The sequence below is a fragment of the Montipora foliosa genome, chromosome 1, assembly GCF_036669935.1.
Source record: "Montipora foliosa isolate CH-2021 chromosome 1, ASM3666993v2, whole genome shotgun sequence".
Lineage (NCBI taxonomy): Eukaryota > Metazoa > Cnidaria > Anthozoa > Scleractinia > Acroporidae > Montipora > Montipora foliosa.
This window is the reverse complement of record NC_090869.1, coordinates 3,233,710-3,243,453: the sequence shown is the minus strand read 5'-3', so window position 1 is coordinate 3,243,453 and position 9,744 is coordinate 3,233,710. Positions and strand designations below refer to the sequence as shown.

At 40.5% G+C, this 9,744-nt stretch overlaps 2 protein-coding genes across 2 annotated transcripts in view; both read right to left on the bottom strand.

Annotated features, from left to right (window-relative positions):
• Positions 1 to 242: 242 nt before the first annotated feature.
• LOC138008398 (uncharacterized) lies at positions 243 to 674 on the bottom strand. The gene has a single exon (XM_068855730.1). It carries the CDS (start codon positions 672 to 674, stop codon positions 243 to 245), a length of 432 nt encoding a protein of 143 aa, XP_068711831.1.
• A 3,385-nt stretch (positions 675 to 4,059) lies between these two features.
• The window catches only part of LOC137974088 (uncharacterized), a 20,435-nt gene continuing 14,750 nt past the window's right edge, over positions 4,060 to 9,744 (bottom strand). Inside the window, exons 3-4 of the mRNA XM_068821012.1 lie at positions 5,648 to 5,762; positions 4,060 to 4,691 (exon numbers count right to left, since the gene is read on the bottom strand). Of these exons, the coding sequence (XP_068677113.1) occupies positions 4,222 to 4,691; positions 5,648 to 5,762 (585 nt within the window). The 3' untranslated portion in view covers positions 4,060 to 4,221. The remainder of the gene's footprint in view (positions 4,692 to 5,647; positions 5,763 to 9,744) is intronic.

Genomic DNA, 9,744 nt, shown 5'->3' with positions numbered 1-9,744 from the left:
TTAACGACCAGGAATCTGAACCGTAGAGTAAGATAGTGTCAACAGATGCTTTAAGAACTTTGGTTTTAGTTTCTTTCTTGATATCAGCCTTCCAAACTTTGTTGAGAGAGTTGAGTGCGCTCCATGACTGACCAATACGGGAATTCATGTCATAACTACAGTGTAATCTCTTAGATATTTGTCTTGGACGAGTTCAATAGGAAGACCATCAGATGAAAACAGTTGGCTGGCCGAAGGACGATTCAGGTGCATAAAAAAGCCTTTTCTACACGGTTGAGAAGGTTGTGAGCAGATTCAATGGTATTTTCAAGAAGGGCAATATCGTCTGAATAGTCTAGGTCTGCAAGAGTTTCAGTGGGATAACGGCGACTGCGGCGGCGTTTCAATATAAGGCCATCTGAGTCAGAAATGGCTGTACGAAGGGCAAAGTCCAGACAGATAATGAATAGGAAAGGAGCAAGCAGGTCACCTTGTAAAACTCCTGTAGCAATCACAAACTGATCAGTTTCTCCTTCAGGCGTGAGGACTACTGCGGATGTGTTTTCGTACATGATTCGAATGGCCGCGACGACGGCAGAAGGTATTCCATATGCCTCAAGAATCTGGAAGATTTTAACACGGACAACCGAATGGAAAGCTTCGCGAAAGTCAATGAATGTGAGAACAGCTTCCATATCGTGATTTTTCACCTCTCCAACTATACGGCGAAGAGCCAGTAAGTGTGAGGTGGTAGATCTTCCTTGTCGGAAACCATTTTGATTTGGTCGCAAAATAGTGTCAATGATTGGTCTGATATGGTTCAAAAGACAGCGGTTATATATCTTTGAAGCGATTTGGCTGAGAGAAATGCCTCTATAGTTGTCTGGGATTGTTAAGTTCCCTTTTTTTCGTTATTGCAGGGCCCCATTCCTTTGGTCTGTTTTCAGAGTAAGTTTTGTTGTAGAATAAATGGAGGTGCTTTTGAATTTTTGATAATTTCCAAAACTCAGGTGGAAGGCCATCTAGACCTGGAGCTTTTCCATTCTTCACCTGACGAACAGCAGCATCTATTTCAGCTTGAGAGAACTCGCTGCTTTGGATTTGATCGAATGTATCGTAGACCTTTTCAATATGGACTGTATAGATTCTGTTGTTGGGGTAACATTCAGTAAGTTTTTGAAATGGTTCTCCCAGGTATTTAATCTATCTGCAGCCTCAATGAAAATAACACTGCGAGTTCGTTTCCCTGATAGATCCTTGACTAAATACCGTGCATTCGTTATGAATGCAGGGGCGGCTAGAATACATTAGTTAAATAAAAAGCGTTCGTTAATACCGTGGGGATTATGGGTGCGATTTGAAAGATGAACTTTTGTTCCAGATTCTTGCGGCTTTCCGTCGTATCTAGATGAAGAAAGGCCGCAGATAGACATGTGTTGTTTGGAGAGGTTAGCGAAATTAAAATGATGAGCGACTGGCTTAGATGCATCTTTGTCATTCGTCTCAACATCGCGAAGGTGTTGGCGGAATCGTTCGCCTAGTTGTCTACCTGTCTCGCCAATGTATAATTTATTATACATAACGTAAAGGTTATGCAATAAATGACATTTGCGGAGGTACATGTGAAACGATCGGTGATCTTAACAGATCGCTTAGTTCCCGATATTTTGCTAGTGTTAAGAGTGAAAGGACAGGTTTTGCATCGTGAGCACGCGCATTTGAAAGTGCCGGGTTGTTCGTTAGTTTTGAGAGCGCTTCTAACTAAAACGTTGTCTACGTTTTTGTCGCGTTTGAATGAAATTAGTGGAGGTTGAGAAAAGATTTTACCAGTCTCGGGGTTACCATAAGTGAGTTTATCAAGAACATCATCGACTCTCTGGGCCTGAAAGATCAGGCAAAAAAGTTCGGTACAGTATGGTGTCCTTGGTTCGCGAGATCTTGGTCCACGACTTTTCCAAACATGATGATATATTTCCTCGTTAACTAAAATAACACAAAAAACAAATGTGTCCGATGATTTCTTGATTATTCTTCTTTCACATGACGAAATTTCGGCTTTTTTTCTATCGGTGATTGTGCGGAATTCAAGTTTTTTGACAGGTGTGTTAATTTGTCATCTTAGAAAGTCCCTACTTTTGCGGCTCCGTAACCTACATGGTCATGTTTGCTTGGCTTGTGCAAAGATAAAACGAAGCGGGAACAAATGTCTTTTTGCAGAATACGCTTACAGATAAACTTATTTCTGCAGTTGGGAACGAATTTGCTGCAGAGTTTTAAACTTTTGTTTTATCGATATCAACAATTTTCGCATAGGGGTCCTTGGTGCGCGACTCATACTACTTATGACCCCAGAGAACTTAAATCTGGCAAAGGAGACAAAGAAACCCTTCGATAAATGGAAAAGGTTTTTGCTTTAACTGAATATTTTCAAAATCGTCTTTATACATGTTTACGAACGGGTTACCTTCTTTTGTGTCTTGAATACCTATACGGTCTTATAATAAAATGGAGCTTGCGTTAGGAGACGGTCAACTTAAAATAAAAGCAGATTCTATATGCACAACGACATCCAATACGACTGTAGCTGAGATATATCAGGGATAATAAAGAATAAATAAATTTCCATGTTCGCGCAGAACTTATCGGGATTTACAGGTATTTTTTGGGGCTGCTTACACGATTCACGGACGAAGGACCAAATTCGCGGAACAAGGGCTCGCGATTACGTTCACTTTCAAATTACAAGAGAAATATTTCAGTTTGGAACTTAGTTATTTAATAATTATCGCTAGAGACAAAAAGGCTATCTTCAGAGAAAATTTCAGTTCGGGGCGTTTTGACTCAGGTAAGACATTATTTTTCATTTTAAAAATTTTAATTTTTAATTTTTTTTTTTTACATTACGTAAAACCGCACCTACAAGAGCGGATTTGCATGTAGGAAAGAGGCGGAAAGGTGTGCAAGGAGAGACATATTTTGTGCCTTACATAATTTTGGGTCCCACAGTTTTAGCCTGTTTCCTACATGCAAATCCGATCTTGTATTTGCGGTTTTACATAATTTAAAAATATTTTTTACCCTCTTATGTAGGTATATATACACCTCCCTTGTGTTGTATTGTAAAACATCCCTGGCGAAGTGTGCGTTAGTCACACGAAACGCGTAGGATAAAATAAATCGTTTTACAGCTCTTAGAGTTCGCAGACGTGCTGCTCACTAGTTCAATCTTAAAAATTATGACTTCACTACCTTTTGACACGCTCTCAAAAAATGACGAAGTTGCAATGCGGGATTGGCTAGACAGCTATACCGCCTAGTGAGGCAAAGGACCGTGAGTAGTAAGACAAAGGATAAGACAGGAGTTTTATCAACAGTGTAAGCAAAACGAGCAGTGTCCACCGCAAAAGTGTTCTCTGCAACTGACCAGGTCAAAACAGCGTTATCTGTCTTTCCCTAGACGACGGAAACCCAAGGGGAGGTCGCATAGGTCATTCTGAGAGGTGTCTATAACATTCGTATCAGACAGTGACATTCCTCTTTTTATTCTCGCGCCGACTCCTTCTGGTGCTACTAATAACCAGGTGGAGGAATACAAAAGTGACTCAGATGAAAGCGTTGGAGTTGAGGAAGCAGAAGACTTTTTTATCTCTAAGAGCGCAATGAAAAGGTCTCGAAGACAAGTCAAGGCGTGGGCAAGGTTTGACGCGTGAACAAAACAAAATCATGAGTCGCATTGTGATAACCAATGACTTAAACTATTCAATATGTCTACTGAGACCCTACTAGTAAATAACACAAGGGACGCATTTCTTTGTTTCCCACATAAGTTAACCGTGACGGAAAAGAGATAGCCGTTAGTCATGAAAAGGCAAATTATTTAAACGTCAGCCGTAAAAGCTACTCCCATTGAGACCCTCCTAAAGGAAAAACAGAACCTCTAAATTACATACATTTTGTGAAATACAACACGTTATTTTTGCAATTTTTGCCTTCACCAGTCATCGAGTTTTTTTTTTTTTCACACTTTTTCCCGTTGACATTACTATTGAAGACTGCTATCTTGAAAGCAACGAGGGTGGCCGGGACTACAAACTACCTAAAAGTCATTGTGATCTGGTACAGAACAAGAGACTCCAAGGACAAATTCTTACATTACATTTTACTTCATTTGACTTTCCCCTAATTTAGCTCAATTGAATTTCCTTCACATCTCTTTAACTGACGCCGATTCCATTCACTTCATCACTGGCGAAAAGCATACACATCAGTGCAGGATGTACCGTCGTTGTCACCCTCGTGTTTTTCTGCCAGGTCTTCACCATACCAGATCCTGAACTTCTGACCAGCGACCACAGACAAAGGAGTAGGAGTGGAATTAAACACAATCTCGGGAGAGTTTCCATTGAAACCATGGAGTGTGTAGTAAAAAAGATCATCCAGCTTCAGTAAACTGTCAACGTTTGCTGGAAAAATACGGGTGTTATTTTCGTAAGTAATATGAACATTTATCAATGTTTTGTTGTAATAACTGTTTCCGGTAATGAGGCAGCCCCACTTAGTGTTAGAGGCTGTGCCGGAACGGCAATTCACATATCCTGAGCGATGGACCAGCTTCAAGCGGTAAATGTCTCCTGGCTTGTGGATCTCGAAGGTTCCGAATGAATCATCCTTCGCCCCAAAGCACACTGGGTCTACATTTACCTTCTGCCATCCTACGGAAAGGAAAAGAGGAGGATTAAGTTGTAAAAATAGTGATTCAGATTCATGTTTAATGTTTACGCACACACATAAGCACGTTGGCACACAGAAAAAAGGTCGATACGGGATTTCAACTCAACTTTTTGATGACTGCAGCCCGAAAAGGTCCTCAATTTTACAGTATGAGAAACAATCGAAAGACCGTGCTCTTAGCTATATGTATAAGTGACTTGTTTGAGAATCAGGTGACACACAACTAAGTCGTTTACGGGAGAAATGCATTAAACACATTTGCCTTAATGTAGTCCGAGTCAGGGGCACCCAACGATTATCTTGAGTCAGCGGAAATATGTGTCCGGGAGACTGAGTCAAACTTTTCTAAGAATTTCTCCGAAGAGATTCGTAACCAGGGGCAGATCTAGGGAGAGGGTGCAGGGGGTTTGCCCCCCCCCCCCCCCCCCGCCCTGAGGTGACCTAAGGCTTCCTAAGAGAACTGGTATTCTGAAAAAAAGAAAAAAGTCACCAGACAGCTACGCACTTCCTTAGTGGTGTACCCCCCCCCCCCCTCCCTCCTAAGAAAAATCCTGGATCCGCCCCTGGTAACCAGGAAAAAGTAGGCCCTTACTTTTTCTGAAGGGGTATTTTCTGAAATGAAGATATCGTCCCTAAAATTCTCGGACAATTCAATTTTCAGCTAAGATATCCGAATGGATAAAATTCTTCTAGGTTATAAAAAAATCACTTTAGACAGTCTGTATACATTACAAGGAGCCTGGAAATGTCTCTCAAAGGCTTTTTTCTTAATTGGCTCGTTGGGTGCCCTTTTCGAGTCCCCCCCGTAAGGATGTTTTGGGTGCTCTTGTCAATTTGTAGACGCTTTTAAAATGAGTTTTATCTTCATGCACCCTTAGTATCTCACTTCATTTATTCTTTCTTCCTCAACTTTGTTCAACAAATTAAACACTATTACCATTCTCACAGTATGTTCCATCGTTTCCCGCACCACACTGACACACGTATGAATTTGTGTCATACAGCGGACGACATGTTCCACCATTTTGACAAGGAAGGCTTTCACATGGGCTCTAAAAGCGAAAACCATTGTTGAGAAATGTTAACGTCAATTAATTTTATGAAACATTGCAATTATTATTTTGTGGGATATCGAACGAATATCTTTAACTTAAGTCATTTAATTGCAAACTGTCTGTGGAATAAAAACCGACTAATTCTGTGGCCCGGCTAAGACCTCAACCGAGAAGGCTGCAACAGAGTTAAATATCTAAATAGTGGTGAGATTATGCTAAAAATGTATTCAACCTAAATATGCAATTCATTTCATCTCTCAGAAAGCATGCACGCTATGATTGGCTAATTTAGCTGGCCGGATAGTACAGTATGGCCCAATGTACTACAAGTTAAATTTGAAGTTTTGATGCAACATTTTCTAGCAAATTTGTCGTCTCGTTTATGGGAAATGAATAAACTTGGGAAACTGTTTGAATATTGCAATCAACTATTTCACAAAGCCAACAACGTTTGTTTACTTATTTTTTAAATTCTTACGGGTGCCAATTTTTCGTTGCAGTAAAACGCTTCTGCTTGACTTTAACTGGTTTCCTTTCTTGTGGGCTTTATTACTTCAGAAGTCCCTACTATGTACTGATTGACTGAGAGGGAGGGCCGGACGGGAAAGTATTTGGCGGTGGTCATAGCATACGGACCGAGCGTAGCGAGCGTACCGAGCGAGCGTAGCGAGGTCCGTGCGCCAAGACCTACGGCCAAATATTATCCTGTCCGGCCCGACCTAAACTCAGTTAAATAAGCATTTTATCATATGGGCCTTTACACTTCTCATGAGAACTCAGAAGTTGACGTTTGGACAAAATAATTATCAAAAATCTACACAGACAATTTATCTAATATGTTGTTTGCATTTGCTTTTCTGGCTGTAAATAACTTAGCTGTGTAAAAGCGACGAAATTCTCTAAAATGGCATTGCACCAAACAGTACGTGTGGCCTTACGGCTTTTCCGGCCCTGCTCGTGCAAACGCCTACGGCCCTCATACGGCGATTTTCCCAATGGTCTTACAATGAAAGCGTACGCGGGGCCCTACTGGCCATACGTAATGTAAGTTATAACCTGCGATCAGGCCCATTTTTAGCTTCGCCCATATGTTCTCTTGTGTCGTCGCTCGCTAAAATTGGGCCTGACCAAAAGTCTCTCAAGAATTCCGGACGGTCGGCCAAATTTTGGCCGACCAAACTCGTGATCTGATTGGCTGTTGAAACGCCGGAAGTGAAAATGCCATCGTGATTGCGCGGAGCTCTCGCGAAGTCCTCGAGACTAATCCTCCATAAGTGTACGAAAAAATTTGCTCCCTTTTGTTCTTACAATGCCGTGGACGGTGCAACTTGATTTTATTTGTATAAATGGAGATATGCCATCTGAAACATCTCATAACTTGTCCAGAATCGGGTTTGAATCTCTGGAACGAGTGAAATTAACGATTCCGTAGTCGAGCTCTGTGGCCATCGGGTTGAAAGTACTTTGGCACAAACTTCCCTGATGTTTTGAAAGCTAAATAGCTGGTTCTTTCAAATGGCAATGAAAGCCGATGCATATTGGTTTCCTGGATGAGACAGGGGATATATATATCAACAGGAGGAGATGGTGATAAAATCGCAAGTTACACGAATGCGTGTTTTGAGTATCTGTGTATCAAACGGCTTTATTTATTTATTGTACATGACACGGTTTGTTTGCACACTTCATAATATTTCCAGTTGATTTAACTTAAAACTCGCACTCCAGAAACTAAAATGGCATGTTTCCAGAGAGATCAATTGTACAACAATGAAAGAAACTTTGCGAGTCCATCTTACTGTTCGTACTCCATCAAAAAATTAACAGCCAAACTTACCATGATTTTACTGTGCGCAATTCTAGAAATACACTGCAACTGAAGTATTACCCGAAAAAAATTACCAAAGAAACCTTCATGGGCAAACACATTAAAGGAATAATGTATTTCCAAACCGTCCAAAGACAAAATGCTAGGTTATCTCAATTACAAATTAAGATGTCAAGCTTAAAAGATTGCATATTCACCGGCCTTTGCCCCAATATAGTCGTCGAAAACATTCCCCATACTTTAAATGTGTTTTTCTCAAATTAAAACCAACGGTAACTTTCGAATTCGTTTATAATATTCCTCCCACGGTAATTAAGGACGTTCGCGCCAAAATCTTCCTACGGTGAGATTTTCTTCATTTTTCGCCTAGAGTTAGTTCATAAAGAACTTACTCCAAAAATGAAAAAAAAAATTGCGGGTCACCGACTTTGTTTCGGAGAAAATGACAGTAGAAAAATGCCTTAATTTCGAGAAATCGGTCATAATGGCGAGATGGAGCCTCATCTGCTCATCCATCGAAAATCATAAAAATAAACTGTTAGAGTGAAGAATTCCGTGCATAGATTTTTAGGAGTGGGATTTTTAGATAATTGCATGCCACTAGGGATGTCGTCAACAGTAGAGTTCATCCTCGACGAGCGTTTTCGTACGCTCTATCCGTTGCAACCACTACCGGAATTCGATGGCACGAGGAAAGAAACTGTTAAAAAAAAGATAACTTCCTATGGTGAGAATTTTTTCATTTCATCATATTTTGTAGATAGTAAGCAAAGTAATTGATTCATGATTAAAAAAATAGGGGTCACCGACGATCTAAACGAGTAAAATCGATGTGATTTTGCAAAGCTCTTGGAAAATTTCGTTTGTCACGTTTTTGCGTGACTCGTCGGGGAAGGACTGGAACCCAAGAGAGGATGGATCGTTGAAGGGATGAAAGGTTTTTACCCAAAAAAAAAACTTTTTCGAGCATAGCAACGAAGTTTTAAGTAGGCTTCATCTTCATTTGGTTAGTATTTTGTATAATATCTCTCCATTGCCGTTATGCTCATCTTCTGGAGCGTGGTTTTTGTGAAATTTAATCGCTGGTTGTTTCCACGCAGGTCCGCACTATTCAAGCGGGCGAGGACGAAAATACTGCTCTATTTTCACGAAAGTAAAGGAAAAGAACTTCAAAAACATGCATTCATTTTGAACTTAAGTTTGTGGGGTAATAAAACATTATTAAAAAAGCAGCCCCATTAAATTTACGCAACGGTTATTCCTCGAGTTTTCCAAACTTTCAGCCACTACTCGATCAGCTACCTTTTCCAGAGCTTTTCCACCCTCCCGCTCACTTTTCTTTAACGTTTTATGATGATTCGGAAATAAATGTGCCATTATTTTGCCGGCCTGTAATTTTTTCCCCGGCGTTTTTGTCGCCATGTTATTTTAACTAATGCTTGAAAAATATTTCTGCAAGTCAAGTAGACTAGTGCACGACTGATAAAACACCCGGGATAAAACAACGCCAATATCAGTCGTGGAGTAGTCTACTTGACTTTCATAAATAATTTTTAATCAATTTTGACTGATCACTATGTTCTCTGATCCAACGCTGTGCAAGACTTATCGTCCACGGTTTTTGCAAAGGTTTTAAAACCTCAACTTTACCAATCTTCGAAATAATGCGTGACATATTACAGTCGCGTTACCTGCGCAGTAACGTTGCGCACAAACAATTAGCGTGAACGTCCTTAACTCTGGTCAAAACAAAATAGCGTGAATCTGCCGTCCACGCGTGTATTAGTGTAATGGAAGTAAATTTTGATTGGCCGATGAAGGACATGTCAATCAATCAAAAAAAGTGGGCGGAAGGAATTTCGAAGAGGAATTTGGTCAGGCTCTATTTTTCGTTTCGCCAACTCCACGTACCACGCGAAACTAAAATAGAGCCTGATCGCAGGTTATGTAAGTTATGGATCCTCGCTTTTTTCCCGTTGGCTTATGATCCGCGCGCTTCGATTCTTGCTTGGACCAGAAACCTACGACAAAAAACTAGCTGCGTAATTTACAAAACAGACCTCTAACTTAGTTCGGATGATAAGAGGAATTATTTCAAGCTGCATGTATGTCTAAAGCTGACGTCAGAGAAAAACTCTGACCAGGGTGGGA